Source organism: Silurus meridionalis, chromosome 8 (genome assembly GCF_014805685.1).
Source record: "Silurus meridionalis isolate SWU-2019-XX chromosome 8, ASM1480568v1, whole genome shotgun sequence".
Taxonomy (NCBI): domain Eukaryota; kingdom Metazoa; phylum Chordata; class Actinopteri; order Siluriformes; family Siluridae; genus Silurus; species Silurus meridionalis.
The window spans coordinates 22,731,470-22,750,368 of record NC_060891.1 but is presented as its reverse complement, the minus strand read 5'-3'; the positions used below and the strand labels follow the sequence as shown (position 1 = coordinate 22,750,368).

The 18,899-nt window shown below is 39.5% G+C and overlaps 1 protein-coding gene across 2 annotated transcripts in view; it reads left to right on the top strand.

The window, feature by feature from the left end:
• Positions 1 to 4,075: 4,075 nt before the first annotated feature.
• Positions 4,076 to 18,899, top strand: part of alk (ALK receptor tyrosine kinase) — a 457,491-nt gene continuing 442,667 nt past the window's right edge. For both annotated transcript variants that reach the window (XM_046855620.1, XM_046855619.1), the window contains exon 1: positions 4,076 to 5,474. In XM_046855620.1, the coding sequence (XP_046711576.1) occupies positions 4,796 to 5,474 (679 nt within the window). In that variant the 5' untranslated portion in view covers positions 4,076 to 4,795. The remainder of the gene's footprint in view (positions 5,475 to 18,899) is intronic.

Here is an 18,899-nt window from a genome sequence, read left to right as displayed (position 1 = left end):
CCCTCACCACATCCATAAACCTCCTATTAGATGAGCTAGTAATAATTGTATTATTTAGAAAGTGACCTGTGATATGTGACCAATATTTTATATGTAGATCAAGTTTCAAAAAGCACAGAGACGGAGGTTTGTCCTGAGAGTCCCATAGAATAAAGATTAACATGGCAGAGGTAGAGCTGCATCTTCCTGGATGCATCTTCCTTTTTTCTTTTTTGCACTACAAAGGTGTCAGTGCATCGTAATGGGGCGAATCGTATCTCATCGTATCGGTACCTGCTTCATATGTATATTTACTGTATTGTATCAGTGGCTGTGAATCGAGATGGAAATTGCATCGCCTTAGTTATAATTACTATAATTTATTCATGTTTTGGTTTTCTTTTAAATCCCTGTGTGATACAGACAAAACAAAAATATATGTGCATCTAGTTTGATCTCAGTTGTTTTGTCTATTGTAATGGAAAAACCGTCTTTGTTTCCAAATAGCTAAATACTAAGAGTTGAAATCATCTCTAGGAGCCTAAAACCTAGTAGTAAGCCATTGGACACACACAAAAAAAAAAAGCCAGACCAATTTTCAGTCAAATCCCTGGTGGGTTATTCTACTGAGACCTGATACAATTGAGCACTTTAAGGATAAAGGACTGTTCTCATGAAAAAGCAGTGGCAGTATGATGGGGTTGGAATTTGAACCCTTTTATTTATTAATACTGAGCAAACTATACTGAACAACAAACCAACCCAGAAACTCTCAACCTGCCCTTTTAAAGCGCTGTATTAACACCAGGCGAATCCATAGAGTTTATAAAAGTTATTTACATTTAATTGATCATAGTTAGCACTCAGCATGGTGGAATATATCGTCTGCTTTCTCTCAGCTCTAAGATTTCCTCCTCAATCTTGAGTTCGGGTGAATATTTTTTAAGAGTCTCTGATACTTCCCGTGTCCTTGAGGACACATTGAGAACATGCTGATAGGGTAGACTGGCTTTTCAAAATTGCTTAATAGTGTGGATGTTGTGATTGTGTTCACAACCAGGATGAATAAGTCAGTGATAAAAGAATGAACGAATGAGAGGTAAAGCTCTTCTTTCTACCGTGTATATCATACACATATAACGCATCATGCAGTTGTTGCTTACACTAAAATACATCGAAACATGGATATGGATTATACTGTACATGATGCATGATATAACTAATCTCCTTAGAAGAATCAACTATAAGAAGAGAAGCTGAATGCAACAAGAGTAGACCAATTTTACAGGAAAACCGCAGGCATGGCAACAAGTGCACGTGCACGTGTGTGTGTGTGTGTGTGTGTGTGTGTGTGTGTGTGTGTGTGTGCGCACCCCACATAATAGAGGCTGTTCATAAAACACCTGAACATTTCGAGAGAGAAAGATCGAGGGTGAGAGGGAGTGGGAGATGCCTGAGGCAGACTTTTAAAGTGTCCTGCAGGATTATGGAGAGCCTCCGTAAGTCCTTAAAACCAGTCGGAAAGCAAAAGCTGAATATCAAGCAGCTTTCTCCAAAGAGAATATATTTATATAGATATACTATATATATATAATCCTCTTTTGAAGGGATAGGATCATGTGGAAAAGTGTGTTTGTAGTATTCTTTATATACTGTGATGAATGCTAATTAAAGGTTGACAGGCATAACTAGGATATCGACTTGCCAGGCTGACTTTGTTTTTCTGCACACAAACATAGCCATGGCTCTTTGGAATGTATTTCTTTTCAATATCTAGGGTTGAACAGACAACAAATGAGCATCATTATTCCTTTAAAGCTACCTTCCACTGACAGTGCTATCTGATCATGAAAGATGGGGTGCTGCTGAGCATTACTGCTTTCATCTGAGCAGTAAACTAGCCTACTCCATGATAGGCCTGTCTTCATTCATTACCTTTGGAATTAGCCGGCTGTCTCTATGAAAGCATTAAAAAGGGAGAATACAATCTCTAATTAGTCCCTTTATGGCCACAAGTCCCCACGCATTGAAAGGGTTAATGATCACATCAGACGCTGCAGATCGGACTAACAGGTATATTAGATTGCCATCTTGTGGCCAAGATGGAGGTAAATAATTGCTCTTTCAGCTTGCATGGCACTGTGGTTGGGAGTTTGTGGTTGATAAGCGTGGCTCGTGTTCTCTAAACGAATCTCACCATCTGAGAAAGTCTTAGATCTAAGTTTCTCTGAGATACTTGTGAGATACAGGTGCAAAAGTGTTGCTCAAATGAGGCAAAGGATAATCCTTCTGTTCTCATGTGCTGGAAGACGAGATGTTCATCGATCATTTGGAAATAATGACTTATGAAATTAAGTTTGCAGAGAAACCATGCTTGAGTGTTTTCATTTTCAGGGCAATGAAACACTGGAAAAAAGAGAGGGGGATGAAGTAAAGGATAAAGTTAGTGATGGAGAAATAGAGCAAAGTTTTAGTGCATGTGTTTCTTGTTGAAGAATGTTTTAGCCTGTGTTTGTTCTTCCTTTTTTCCCCCCCATGATTACACACACACACACACACACACACACACACACACACACACACACACACACACACACATATATTTACTGTTTTTGTGGTGAAAAGTATACTGATCTGCCATAGTCATAGTCAGTTTGGACTTTTTCAAAGTAAACTGTGACTACTAGATGACAGGTTCAGAGCATCTCCAAGGCACCAGGTCATGTTGGGGTGCTCCTAGTATGCAGTGATCCAAGGATCCAAGCAAAAGTGTTCTGAAGAACGACAACTAGTGACAGGGTTATGTGCTCTCATTGCTCATTGATTCACGTTTGGAGTGAAGCCCAGCTGGTCTGATACACAGGCGAGCTCCTGTAGGACAATCTGCTGAAAGAGTTCATGCTGCCTCTGACAGTAAGGTGTTATAACACACAGTGCATAGAGCTGAGTGCCTATCCGAAAGCACCTACAGTGGACATGTGAGGATCAAAACTGGATCATGGAACACTGGACGAAAGAGGGTCTGGTCTGATGAATCATATTTTCTATTACATCATGTGGATGGACTGCTGTGTGTGTGTGTGTGTGTGTGTGTGTGTGTGTGTGTGTGTGTGTGTGTGTGTGTGTGTGTGTATTAAGCACAGTAGCATTCTTCTTAGCCACTTTGTTTGACACATTTACCTTGTCGGTCGCATTTCTTCATATACAATGTATGCGCGTGTGTGTGTGTGTGTGTTTGCCTTCTCTATTTTTCATTAGGGTTGCCGAATAACTTCTGCAGGTTGTGTATTTTGCTTTGCAGACTGTTTCATTAAAAAAAAAAAAAAAAAAAAATGAATCCTCAGCAATGCTGCTGAACCCGATACACTCTTATCAGCAGGACAAATACTTCTCATGGCACTTTTCAATGTGAGTGTTGTGCTAAGAATGGTCAATCACCCTAATAAAATGTTCTCAGTGGTGGTCCTGTGGTGGTCCTTCAACCCTGAACACTGATGGACGGAGCATATTTTGTAAAGCAAGAGCGGCACAGTGGCCACCTCATCGCTCCAGGGTCCATGGTTCGATTCCGAAGCTCAGGTTCTCCCTCTGTGTAAATGTGCTTCTTGAGTTTCCACCAGAGTTTCATCATGCTTTGGATTTGTTCCTGTAAATGATGGACATGATTGACTGGTTTTGCAGTGAATCCTTTCACCTGCTGCTCGTTATTCCTAGGATTGACGAGATCCACAGCAACACTGACCATGATGAAGCTGTTATTCAAGACCAATCAATGAGTGTACAAGGTGGGCTTTGAATATAGCCCACCTGGAACAAAAAATATCCCTTTAATTGTATGGCAAACTCACAATATGCAATTTATTTGGTCCAACATTTAAGAATTGTGCTGAAGTAAACCATGTTCACCTGCTAAATTAATTACTTGGCAAATTTAATGATTCCTAATGAAGCAACAAATTGAGGGGGGGTTTTACACTTTTGTTTCCCACCCAAAAGTAAATTGAGGAAGTGAAACATCTGAATCGTTTCCGAAGGGAAATAAAGCTGGTGATGTAAAGTTCGGTCCTCCTGATTCGGCTTGTGACGTCACGACGAGGGAGAACGCACGTCGCGGACGCGAGAGTCGTCGCGCGCGCCGAGGCGGTGTGGCACGCGCGCACGTGCCGAGTGAGCCGCGTTCTTTCATCATGATTAGGATTAGGATTTATACTACGTTCTATTGTTGGTATTCAAAGCGCTCGAGCAGGAGAACCCGGTCGGAACAAATGCATCTGTTGATTTGATGCTGAAAAAAAATTAATAATAATAAAGCAAAGAGAAGAAAAAAGATAAAGGCAGGGGAAAAAAAAAACAAGAACACTAGTTGTTCGATCGGGTTGGTTTTCTGCGCTCACAGTTTGGGACCCGAGCGGACGACATCTGGTGGTCGTGCACCGGCTTCGCGAAACGCAAAAGACGACGCCGTTGCGCGTGCAGGAGCGTTTCTCCTCGACGGTATTGCGTGCGCATAGCATACAAGGGAGCTTTTGAGCGAGCTCGGGAGGAAGAAGCTCTTTCGGCATACCGAGCAGCAACGTCGGAGTTGAAACACTGGGGGCCAGTTAAGGTTTTGCACAGGAGACTTTTTTCTTCCTCTCTCTCTCTGACGAGGAGGATGCGGTGAGAGATTTTTAAGCAGGGCTCGCGCGTGATGCGAGCGGTGCAAGCGCACGAGAAGCGATCCGGAGCGTGCACGAGCATTTCGGGTCCTATGGCAAAGGAGTGAAGACGAGGAGGGGAAAAAAAACAACTCGAAGTAACTAACGGACCGAGGTACATGCGATCCTCCTTCAGCATGACGCCGAGGATGCTGTGCGTTTTGCTCTGCTCTGCGGCATGCGTGACCGGGTTGCAGGGCGCGAGCGCACCTCCTGTCCCCGTCGACAGCGTGCCTGACGCGAGCGGAGGAAGACGGGACTCCAATCAGACGTTCAACTCCAGGATCAAGAGGAAGACGCTGTCGGTGGATTTCGCGGTGCCGTCCCTGCTGCGACACTACATGGCCATGTTCATCAAACGCCCGCTGAACGGGAACTGCCCGACGCACGCCGGGTGTTACACCGTGCGCGCCAACCTGCGGATGCGCTGCGCGCCTTTGCAGAAGACAATTGCGAGTTTGCTCGGCGCGAAGTTGGAGGAGAAGGTCCATGGGGAGGGGGTGCTGAGCTTGGGTTTGAGCTCAGCGAGCCGCAAGTACAACCAGGTCGTGGTGGAGGTGGGAGAGACCATGGTGAGCACCGGATGTGGCGGACTGGAGGTGCGCGAGGACGCGCCCGTACCCTTTCTGGAAATGGACCTGACGCACGTGCTGGAGTGGTGGCTCGGGGCCGAGGGGGGCCGCCTGCGCGTGCGACTCATGCCAGAGCGCAAGGCACAAGTCCCGGGCAAAGAGGAGAGATACTCAACCGCCATCCGGGCATCAGACGCCCGTCTGTTTCTACAGATCGCCTCCAGTCGTAAGTACACACTTTTCATCATCATCATCATCATCATTATTATTATTATTATTATTATTATTATTATTATTATTATTATTAGTGATTAGGGGCTGTTCAGTGTCAATTGGGATTGATTCATGTGATGTGGTCACACTATAGAACAGGAAAAAAATAAATTTTGAATCATCATCATTATCCTCATCCTCATTATTATTATTATTATTATTATTATTATTATAATTATTATTATTATTATTATTATTATTATTAATAATAATAATATTTTTAATATTATTATTAAATGCAATGGCTCTCTGTACAGGATTTACTCTCACCCACACAATATGCAACAATTGTGCAATAAAAAACAGCAATGAAGGTGATGAATGAATGACTTTTGGTCTGCTTCGATCTGACCGTTCGATTATTTCAGGATTGTGATGCATTTGGTACAGACTTTTTGAGTTTTCTGGTTAGCATCAGGTGTCAGCGATTCACGACTCCACTCTCTTAGCTTCGAAATGCATCAGATGGGATAGTATTATAATATTCCTACATAAATATCTTCAGATTTTTCATATTTTCTGCAACAACTGAATGAGTTTATACTTTATGTTTTTTATATATATTTCTTTCTTTTTGAGGTGTATTTCTAGCAAGGACTTACAACAAAACAATCATATTGTATATACACACACAAGCAAACTAAACCCTTAAAATTATATGACATATGACTGTATTTTGTGCATTATGAGGATGTCATGATGTTTAATTTTTGATGTGATTTTTTTCTTGGCCATATCCCCAGCATATGTTTACAGCTTAAGATTACATGTGATTTACTGGTTTTAAGATGTAACTATTCATCAGAGAACAGTTTTTAAATAAAAACGACAGCGGCACATTTGTATTGACTATAAACTAAACGAGATTGGAAAAAAAGTGCAGCATTTTGCATCGTCATGCTGATTCAGTTCAATCTCCTTTTCTGCTATATGTCAGCCTTTATGCTTCTGTCTATAGGCTGACCGCATGGTTGGCTGTCGGCGCGCTGTAACACAAGTTGTTTCTCTGTTGCGCATTTGTAGCACTTCAGCTATGTGTGTGTGTGTGTGTGTGTGTGTGAAGGGGCGCAAGGCATCTACAGTAATATTCTTCACCCCACAGTGGAGTTTTCTTACATTGTAGATTGTGGCTATTTCCGGCGCAGAGCTTGCTCTATTAGCTTTAACAGTGTGCTTAGTACTCATGGGTGAAATTTCTTTCCTTCGGCACCGTCGGATCGGTGTTATTATTTCCCAGTCACTTTACTGGATGTATTTACACTAGGAAAAAAGCAAAGAATGCACCTGCTCTCATGGATTATTAGATTCTTTTGCTTTTCTTTACTTTTTAAGTGGTAAAACAAGACTTAATAACCGGCTTATGACTACATGAAGTTCAAATGTCAATGTAGAGTATGAAGATTGAATCTATGGTTGGGTTAAGCATTACAAAATAGGGTTTTGAGGGTTGGTTCTTGCAAAATTCCTTGTCAGTGACGTAAGTGTAGTGTATCCAGTATGTGAAGATACATGTACATTTAATGGTTTTTGTTTATTATTGATTTCTTTTTATCTTCATATCCATTCGTTTGTTAAACTGGCAAGTAAAGCAATCTAAAAAAAAAAAAAAAAAATATATATATATATATATATATATATATATATATATATATATATATATATATATATATATATAAAATCACAATAGTAATCCTAATAATAAGAATAATGGTATGATAACCACAGTAAATGAGTATTAAGACCAGACTTCACTGGGAATATGTGCTTTGTGTTATCATTATGTTCACAACAACAGCAACTGAAGTGTGTTCTCCATTTAAAAACATTTTCTAGACATGCTAGTTTTAAAAGTAGTTCAAAAACACCAGTGCACTCATTTTTTTCCAGTTACCAGTTTTTGTAAAGAGCTCAGTCTCCAGTTTTGACTTGGCTTAAAGTTCATTGCACCACCTGAGGGCCGATCAGATAAATCTTGATCATTGTCTTTCTTGTGCCTTGAGGGACGATGGGTCAAGTCCATTGGTGTTGGAGGATTAAACAGAATGTGGTACCAAGCAGGGTCTGATTGGTGCCTGCAGGTAGACGGGAGTTCATTTTTGGCTTTGTAGGCAAGAGGTACTGTTTTAGATGTGATGCAGGCAGCTGCAGGAATCCAAGGGAGAGAATGTAGAAATGGGTTGATGGAGTCTGAGAGTCTGTAAATAAGACATGCAGCCATAGAGTGAATCAGTTGCAGGGCAAAAACTTGAAAAAAGTAAGTTGCAACATTAAGACTGCAAGGTTGTGGGGAGAATCTACAATGTTAATGAAGATAAAAACCTTGTTTGACCATTGTTCACCATAAAGGAGAATAGTTTTCAGGCCTGCATGGTGATGATTTGGGCATTACGTTTGCAATTAGGAATGAAAAGCATGCAGGTGGTTGGTTTGAAAGAGGCTGGTGTAGAGGTCAGAGATGGATATTCTGCTGTGGTGACCCTGACAGCAGAAAAAAGTATGCACTTAAGAATGTCCAAAGTTATAGTTGCCCATTGCTTACTCAATAGAAAAGCATCAAGGACTGAATGTGTACTTAACCAAACACTTAATATGCACATCTTCTGGTATATAGAAGACAAATGCCCGAATTGTACCTGGTATTGCACAGAGCAAATCTGCAAGATCAGGACCTCACAACGACAAGCGCCATGGAGTCAAGCAGGTAACTGATTATTATCCAAAGGTTCCTGGCAGACCTTGATGTTTTTGGGTTGAGGGATTTGCCAGGATACCAGGAAGCCCTGCTGATGACAGTGATCCATAATCCAAACTGAGGAATCTGTAGGGTCATTTTCAAGGCCATGGAGCTGGTTAAAATGTAATCATCATTCCTACTAAATGCTTCTAGAAAAAAAGAGCAAACAGACAGCATGAATTAAAGCCGGCACTCGAATGCTTTATAAGTGAGTTGGCTCTAGGTGCTTAAACGGTACATAAACAGTTTGAGAGCAGCAGTATGCCGGACATTGTAACATATGGGAGTCAGAAGCGTTTGGATTCCGTACATGCAAATTCTGTGTATTTTGGCTGTACTAACATTTATGGTTGAACATACAATCTGTCAGGGTTAATGGAGGAATAGCTATAATCATATACTGTTTTGCTCAGCAATGCATATAAACAGGGAATGTCAGCAATTAATGATGAACCAGCATATGATAAATGGTGCATGGCATGGTCTAGTGTCTGGGATTCAGTCTGGGGATGACCTATGAGCTTCCTCCCACCTCTGTAATACTAATGTGTAAGTGGGTAATCCCCTAGGTCTAAATAAGTGTGTGCATCTAAGATGCCTTATGTTGGTACTACAGTAGTTCAGAGTAAATTGTCGGATGCTTTACTAATGTATGCCCAACGTTACTTAGACAGTTATGATTGTCACACTGCATACAAGACTCATCCCTGAACTTGTCCTTTTAATATTTTGCAGCAGAAATTTTTAGGCTATATTAAGCCAGTGTCCCCAATTGTCATGAAGCTAGCATTGACAATTCTATAGGCAGTCATTCTATTTGGCTTAAATGATCATTTCTTTGTTCACTCTTTGATGTGCAACATTACATTGAAGTAAAGTCTTATTCGGTAAGCTAAATTTACATTAGCATATAAAACTACAAGAACAACTTTCAAGGTAACTACCACAGCCTTTACTGTATATCTGTACTACGTGCTTGCTAGTGAACACACTGCTGTAGTTAGCATAGCTAGTGATGACATTGTCAAATTATCGAACAACATTCGAACATGTATTTGAGGTTTATCAGAATGCATAGACAACCGAGATGAAACAATGAAGCTTACTTTAGTATTCTATAAATAATGGTTGCTTAGACAATATTAGCGGTTCAAGCTAAAACCTTGTGGCTTTACATAGTACAGTGTTGTGGTTAGATCTGCCTTCAAGCCAAGTGTTTAACTTGATACATTGATGAACATTTGCTAGCAGCTCCCAGCCATGTTACCTCAGATAGTATTTAGAAAGGACTGGCAGTTTTGGAGCTAAATGCAAGACATCCTGGACAGATTATCCGTGGTAAAGAGAGGGCATGGTTGCGTTTGGGTCACATCTCTGCAGCGGATGAGATAAAGTATTCCAAACAGGCAACTCCCGTACAATGATATATGTGTGTATGCTGTGTGTCATCTCCTATGCACACCCTTGCGAGTTATGTTTGATAACTTATTACTATACGTTCTATTAAAAATTCAGTGAAGCCATGTTTCAAATGAATTTTGCTATAACAGTTTGATTATATTTATTGTATTGTTACCATTTGTAGCATGACAAGCTAGGTTTTATTTGGCACTTTTTTAACATCAATAGGATTAAAGAATACAGACTGGTAAACTGGAAGAACTTTTTGTAAGTGATAACAGAACCTAGTTAGACTTTTTTATGGTTTCATAAAATTAAACGTTTGCTACATTAAAATGCAAAAATGTTGGCAAAAATCAGCTATACATTATAAAATTGAGGACACGCTATTAAAATAATCCACATTGTGTGGTAATTTGGACACATTCTATCATCCAGACTTGTAATATTCCCCCTTGTGTGTGTATTATATTACATATTAGCTTAACATCACAAATATATCCAGTGGAAGGAACCAGAGCTGAGCTGAAGCAGGCCAGGTTTATGACAGATACATCAATAGTTCTAAGCAGAACAAAACATGTCATTTGTCAGATGAGACCAGAATAAAATACAGCTCTTGCTCAAAATTGACTGCGCTGTTGATTGGTGCGCAAGACACAGACTGTGAAACTCAAATAGCCACAGTTGTTGCATGAGTGGGCCTGGAGTTGGCACCCAGGGGATAGAGCTCTTATGAACACAGCTCTCTCTCCTTCACTGAATAAAAGAGAGTCGATAACACGGCTGGTTGGAACAGTTTATCTTTTACACTGCAGAGTTGTCAGCCAAACTTTAGCACCTCTACACCTTTACCTCTACTTCTTCCCCGGTCTGGGCCATTAATAATCTAGCTGGGATGTCCTATGCTCGCTTAAAGCTCCATAAACGCCAATCGCATTTGAATACTATCCGCTATTACTTGGCTGTAAGCTGTACACGCTGTTTCTCTCAGAGCCAAATGTGCTTTGGCTAGTTCTGCAGATGCGGCCTTGACTCTTTCGCCCCGAGCTGTGTTGTAGTTTTCGGTTGCAATACATAAGCCAATTATGCCTGTTTATGCGAGGCTTATGGAGAAAGTCATTGCTTTACAAAAACAATAGGAAGAAATGTTTCCTTGACACCATCAGCCATAGACAGAGAACTGATCAGATTACTATTTTATAACAGAAAAGAGAAATGCAAATGACAACATCCATATGCTTAGTTTATTGCAGGAGTCATCAAGTTTGGAACACAGTCTATGCTCGGATCCGTCAAAGTATTTCAGCATTAGAAGTGTATACTTGAAATTCTGGTCTGAAGTTTAAACATATGTTTATCCACTCATACAGTTTTATGTAATTTATATAAGAATATCCAGTTATGGTTGCCCATTGGTGACTTTAGAGAAATTTTATTAAAACTGTGTAAAATGCAGTGACGGGCCATGCATTTTACACCCTGGCCTTCAGGGCTGTCCTACCTGAATCAATCCACCTCTTAATACCAGTATTATGATTCCATGGCTATGGAAACCATCAATATTATAGATAAACGCAGTATAACAGAGTGCTGCATCACAGACAGGAATCTCATACAGCGAGGATGAATGCGATTACTAAAGCAAAAACCCAAATGAATACAAATTAACAAGTCCCCTTTTACTGCAGCTACACCTGCACCACTGCATATATCATCTCTAGCAGAAACATCAATATTAACCTTATAAAATGACCCCGGTTTTCCATACATTTTCTGTGCATTTCACGCGGTTTTCCTCTGGATTTGCGATTAGAAAAATTGTACAGGAAAGAAAATGCTAAAGTAGAAGTGCTTTTAAATAAAAGCTCAACAACTGTTGAAGCCGACTTTTAATCGCCGTGTCCGTTTTTTCTTGAAAAGTCTGTCTTGTAAATGACCTTGTAAGTGTATCTGTGACCAGATCAATTTATTCTCCGCTTTTAGCCATTGTGGGATGGAAAAGCAGCTATTGAATAGACAGGAATATATTCAAGATTGTGTACTTTGCAGCAGATGCGGGTTGCGAGTCTGAATAGTACACTCTCGAACCATCCAACCAAAGGACGTGAAAATGCTGATGTTTTTGGGTGCTGATAAAGGGCCTTAGAGTGGCCAAATTTCAGTTTGATTGCTTAAAGCAACAGCTTTAAGCCACAATTAGTTTACCCCGCATTGCTGACTGTGCTGGCCTTATGGCAATACGTGAGGCGACGGCTAAAATCTGATGGGATAGAAACTCTAACCAAAACGTCAATTTGGTGGTGCATCAGCGACAAAACATTATAAAAATAAAGAGAATGAAGAACGGAATAGAGAAATGTAATACATATTCATGGACAAAAGAAGATTAAAACGTGTCAGTGAATTTGATAGAGTTTTGGCCAGCAGAGACGGCCTGGCAGGCCCTGACAGCTTGCCACTGGTAAAATGTACACTCTCTTATGCTATTCACTCTGGTTTTGCAAAGAAAAGTAATCAGCAGACATGTTTCAGTACTATAGAGATTCTAATGTATCATTCTTTTTGCACAGCTAGACTCAACATATAATATGCCTTACATTTCATTTTAATAAGGTGCTCAAGGTTTTTTCAAAGAATTGGATATTTGAGAAGTTGGATTGCATGGATGGACAGCCAGGAAAAAAGATATTTGAAATATGAATGATGGAACATTCATGGGTATGTAACTGGTTGCTATGGTGATGCAAATGTATAATCAGGAGAACTGCGGTCTGGCTAAATGAGGCCTGTAACATTGTTTGTCTGCTTTCATGAACGGACTAAGGGTTCGGGTGCAAACGCAGGTTTATTAACAAAGTAGACGAATTTAAGAGGCAGAGCCAAAGTTAAAATCAAATCCATGCAAGGGTTCAAGTGGACATCAAATCCATGCTGCCAACCCAAATCCAGAGCTTTGAAGCCTGGAAAGGGTGCTTTTTTGTTTCGTTTGTTTTACAGCATTTAGTGCTGTAAGCATGTACAAACATATTATTCCATTTCAAACACCATTATTTACTGCCTTTCAAAGAAATATGGCTAATAATCTTTTATAATATTTCAATACTATAAGTGTAACATTGCAATCTGGGTGCAGATAATAGCATTATAAGCTCTATACACATTAAGTAAGGCATCTTTGCTCAAATATATTATTTAGAGTTACAGTATATATGGTGAAACATACACATTGCATTCACCATCCACTGTATTAGGGCAGCCTCATATTTTGATATCAAAAATTGTAAAACTAGTTTTGTAATACCAACAGATGGCAGCACAAGGCTGCACACACAGTCACAGGGAGCACCGACCTTCATAAGTCAGTATGCCAAAAGACATCTTCCTGTGTACATCGGGAGCTGTGCAACTGGTGCTGTTCTGACTATGTGTGCTCTCTGTCATCGAGCTCTCCTCACATGTGAGTTTCTTGACAGAAAACAACATGGCCTCACTTTTACACCCACCCTACTCGCCAGATTTAGATCCTGCGGACTTCACCTTCTTCCTTCCCGAAGATAAAGATCCAGCTCAAAGGTCGCCGTTTTGACACCATTGTGGAGATCCTGCACAAATCGCAGAAGCTGCTTGACACGCTTCAAAAGAAGACTTCCAGGACACATTCCAGAAGTGGCAGAAACGCTAGGAGCTGTGCAAGAGGACTATTTTGAAGGTGATAATGTGTAAAGTACTTTCTTGTAAACAAAGCTTGTCTCAAAACTTTTCGGTAACACCACGTAGCCAATCATGTTACAGCAGAACAATGCAATAAATAATGCAGATACAGGTCAAGTTTCCGCATCAGCATTATGTATTTTAGATGATATTTTCAGGAAATGTAAGATTCTCCAGTGTTTACACAGAATGGTGAGAAAAACATTTAGTAAGTGATGACAGTTTGTTGGTGGATATGCTTTTTAATAGAGCAGAGGAACATGGGCAGACTGACTGAGCTGCCAGGGTGGATGAACTGTTGCAACTCAAGTAATAACTCTTGATAACTGTACAGTACAGAACCGTAATGCATTTGGCAGACATTTTTATTTGTTAGAATGATATCATTTATACAACTTGAGGGGTTGAGGGTTAAGGGCCTTGCCCAAGGTCCCAGCAGTGGCAGCTTGTTGATGCTGTGATTTGAATGAACAATTTTCCGATCAGTAGTCCAATACATCTTAATCAGTGAGTTGACCACTTCCCTGAACTGTGATAAGCAGAATAGCATTTCAGAATGAATATTGAGAAGGACGAGCTACAGTAACAAGAAGGCCATATCTGTTTCCAAAAACACGAATCTGAGACTGTCATGGGCAGAGACCCACCTAAGCTGAGCAGTTGAAGACTTTTCAAATGTAATGATTGGCTAAATGAGTTTATATAATATATATTTTTCACCACTAGAGGTGTATGGTGAGCATTTAGAACCCTGAGAAATGAACTGCAACACTAATTTATTTGGCAATCACTTGACATGGCATCATGAGACATGGTCTCACCATCACTACCAAATTAACGAGACTACGCAAAACCCAATAGACCAAAAACATTTAATGGTGTAGTGCACAAAGATAGAGGCTTGATCATGTCAATGATGATGAGCTGGGAGAAATACATGTTGTGTGTATATTGAACCAGTGAATTGAAACAAGTGTTCGGGTTATTGCGAGAGTGAGACAATGTGACAAGCCTTTGTCAAATCTGAATAGCCAGGAAATGTTCATCATTGCAGTTGGGTTTGGTGTGACACCTCTTCAGTATTTTCCTTAATAGCACTCATGCTTTTTTTTTTTTTTGTCCCTTGTAATTGTGAAATGTTACAGTCAATGGCTGCAAGAGCTCCTGAAGATGAACTGCAGTGATGTTCATCAGCAATGTATGTATACTTGATCTTAATGCCACTTTTTTAAAGCTGGGAAAAAAGGCTTCAAACTGTACGCAGTAAGAAAAGGACTGTCTTATAAATAATTTCTAGAACGTTCTATAAATATAGCATGATTTAAAAATGCTATAAAAACCTTTCTTTCTTTTTTTTCAGGTTGCTTTCTTATTATATTGAATGAGTGCTGAGTGCAAGAACTCCATTAATTTACATGCACAATTAGCAGTTACTTAGACCTGAAATTAGTCTAATTTGTCAAATCCATATCTTTGTCTGGCATACCACCAAAAAAAAAAAAAATCAGTTTTGTTAAATAATGCAAAATGCAGCATTTTATGGCATCTACAATCACCCGTTAGCAATGTTTCCAGTGTTTTGTTTGTTTTTTGTTTTTTTGTGGAGGGGTATATGATTCAACAAGTGTCCTGGCTTGAAAGCATCTAGCTCATCCTCGGGAGTGCAACAATGGAGTAATAAGTCTGGAGCCATCAATTAGCTCCTGATGCTTAATGCTTTTATTAATGATACACTAAGGCACTAAGACATGCAGTTCATTATCCATGTATTTTTTTTTCATTATTTGACATTAGGTGCCATAAATTTCTAGTCCAGGCCCTCTCATAAAACCCAGTGGGAGGGAGACTTCAGAGATCAATATGTTTACCAAGCCAAATCTACTTCTGATAATCCTCGCTACTTGCTCTCAGACATTCGGCTGTGAAGCTGCACAAGAAGACGTAATAATGAAAAAAAAAATGTGGGGAAATTTAGAAAAATGATAAGGCAGCAATTATGAGATTGTTCAGCTAATAATATCACGACCGCATTCGGCGTTAATTGATTTGCACAGAAGAAATGTCTTCATAAAAATGAAATGAGCTATAATAAGGGGTTTCTAATCCCTTCAGCATAAAACCCCTCCAGTGTAAATTATTTACATCAGTTCCTCCAAGCAACACTAAGTAACTTTTGGAATACAGAGCAAAACTTTTACTTCTATAGAGAGAGAGATCCAAATCCATAGAAGGCAAAGGAATGCTAAGACAGAGACGTTTAAAGAGGTCTACGTGTATTTTTTTGCACCCATGCTGTAACATACTCACAGGAAGGCTTTATTTCTCCACCTTTATACCTCACACAGATGAGCTCGCAGAAGCACGTGATTGACTGCTGTTGATATAGTCTGTACTGGATAATACCTCATCTGTATATAAATAACCTCATGGTCTCCATAGGGAAAATGAACACTTTAAGTGAAATGTGACATTCTCTACATGATTGACATTTCCTTGCAAACACATCGAGACTTGTCTCTCCCACTCATGATGAATTTGTGTGAACACATCTGGTGTTATGCATTTAATTTCACTTCAAATTAGTTCCTTTGTGCTGTATGTTCTACTGGAAAAACATGACCTTCCCAGGCCCCCAAAGCTTCTTTATTTAATCTTAAAAAAAAATAATAATAATAAAATAAATAATAATCTCTCTCTTTCTTTCTCTCTCTCTCTCTCTCTCTCTCTCTCTCTTTCATATATATATATATATATATATATATATATATATATATATATATATATATATATATATATATATTTCACATATGGAGGGTGAATACCATTTTACTAAAGCAAGAAACCCAGTTAAGACTCCAAACCTCTACACTACAATCGCAACTGTGTCACCTACAACATCCGGAGCAGTTCAGAATCAATATTTGTCTAATAACATGACAAAATCAAAAGAATTTAAATAAAATAAAACCTACTCACCAGAGATGCAGACTCATAATTTGCAGCGCTCCTCAGAGACTGTAATACAGTGGTATGGCTCGTATTCACTGGTCTGGAAGTGGTGAACAAACTATTTCCCAGGCTGTGACAAGCTAGCTAGCTTCAGGGTTGGCCGACCTCCTCACGATGTCTAGCTTTTCTTAAAAATGTATATATACGTATGTCCATGACCAAATCAATTTCTCTTCCTCCGTAGGCATAAAAAAGTCTAAATCGGATGTATTAATGTGTGCAGAGCTACAGATGTGTTTTGCCATTCGGACTTGGTGGTAACATTTTCCCTCTGACCAACCAATCAGAGGACGGAAAAATGCTGACGCGATTCTGTGAGGCGAATTTAAGATCTGATTGGTTAAAGAAACAGATTTATTTATTATAGAGACTAAGGTAAAAGAGCCAGCAGTACTGACTTTGAAGGCCCTGGGCAGATTAGATTGACCTGGCAACACATAGAGGCTGAAATCTGATTGGACAAACAATCTTACATCCACATACATGTACTGGAAGCAGTGCAGCCAAGAGAAACGCTACGAAATAAAGAGAATAAACTGTTGAGAATAATTAATACAATTTTATGGAACAAATATTAGAATTTAGGTTGTAAATGTAGGTCAGTGCTTCTGATAGTGTTTAGGCCAGCAGAGAAGGTTTTGATATATATATATATATAGATATATATATATATATATATATATATAGATAGATAGATAGATAGATAGATAGATAGATAGATAGATAGATAGATAGATAGATAGATAGATAGATAGATAGATAAGAGTAAAAACACTGTAACACGATTTAATGTACTTTCCGCAGTCAAGTAAAAGGTCACAAAATTCCAAAAAGCGAATTAAAAAATAGGTAAAAGGGTAAACATTTGAAGGCTAGATGATGTACAAACAGCCAGGGAAAAGAACAATGTAAAACTTCCAACAGATTAATAACAGAGAATAATGATAGAGAAGAAAAGGACTGAAATAGACAGGAGGGTAAACACCGTACAATATTTTGCAGTGAACAAAGAAACACAAGGTTTTAAATGTGCAAACTAATTAAGGGGCAAATGAAAGCAGGTAAGAATAATCAGGAAATATGAGGGGAAACCTGTGACAATACATGGGCAAAGAGAGGAAATGAATCGTAACAAAACATGAAAGGAGTGAAAGAAAAAAATTGGCACGCTAGACTTATGGAAACTGAGTATAGTCAACTTTATTTGGTATTTCCTTTTTAGAAAATAAACCAAAAATATGATTAAACCCATTCCAAGGTCATATTAGGCATGAATAAATAAAAAACATTATCTGTTCCAAATGAGTAATAATGTCAAAACATAGGTTCATGATCTTATTTTTGGTTTATTGCCAACTCAATAAAAAATATTAAGTAGGTTTGACTGTTTGACTATTTATGATATTTTTACATTTATGTATTTATGATACATAATAATATGCAGGTTTACTATTTATATCTAGGCTACTTATACATTTCAATATTGTATAATATTTAATCAGTATTTGTTCCTTGTTACTGTATGAGGAAGTCAGGTGTGTGAGAGAAGTATGTGAGGGTGGTGCAGGACATGTATGAGGACAGTGTGACAGCAGTGAAGGTTGCATTAGGAACGACAGACTGGTTTAAGGTGGAGGTTGGACTGCATCAAGGATTGGCTCTGAGCCCTTTCCTGTTTGCAATGGTGATGGACAGGTTGATGGACGAGGTCAGACAGGAGTCTCCCTGGACTATGATGTTTCCGGATGATATTGTGATTTGTGGTAAGAGTAGGAGCAGGTTGAGAAGAGCCTGGAAAGGTGGAGGTACGTGCTGGAGAGAAGAGGAATGAAAGTCAGTAGGAGTAAGACAGAGTACATGTGTGTGAATGAGAGGGAGGGCAGTGGAGTGGTGCGGTTGCAGGGAGAAGAGGTGGAGAAGGTGGAGGAGTTTAGGTACCTGGGTTCAACAGTGCAAAGTAATGGAGAGTGTGTTAGAGAAGTGAAGAAAAGAGTGCAGGCAGGGTGGAGAAGAGTGATAGCAGGAGCGATTTGTGATAGAAGGGTATCTGTAAGAGTGAAAGGGAAAGTTTTATAGAACTGTGGTGAGACCTGCGATGTTGTATGGTTCAGAGACAGTTGAGATTAGTTGAGATGGTTTGGACATGTGCAGAAGAGGGACATAGAGTACATCGGTAGAAAAATGCTGAGGATGGAGCCACCAGGTAGGAGGAAAAGAGGAAGACCAAGCAAGAGGTCTATGGATGTGGTGAGGGAAGACATGCAGGGAGGCAGATGTAGAGGACAGAGTAGTATGGAGACGGATGATCCACTGTGCCGACCCCTAATGGGAGAAGCCGAAAGAAGAAGAAGTATTTGTGCCTTGTCTTTTATGTGCAGTATATTGATGCCATTTGTTAATATGTTAATTTTCGTTAATTAATTCTGTTTTTAAATTATCTTAGAAAATCTAGTCTTCTATAGCTGCAGTCGACAACCTTGCTCTCTAGACCTACCTGCCAGATTTGTAACATAAAGCCAT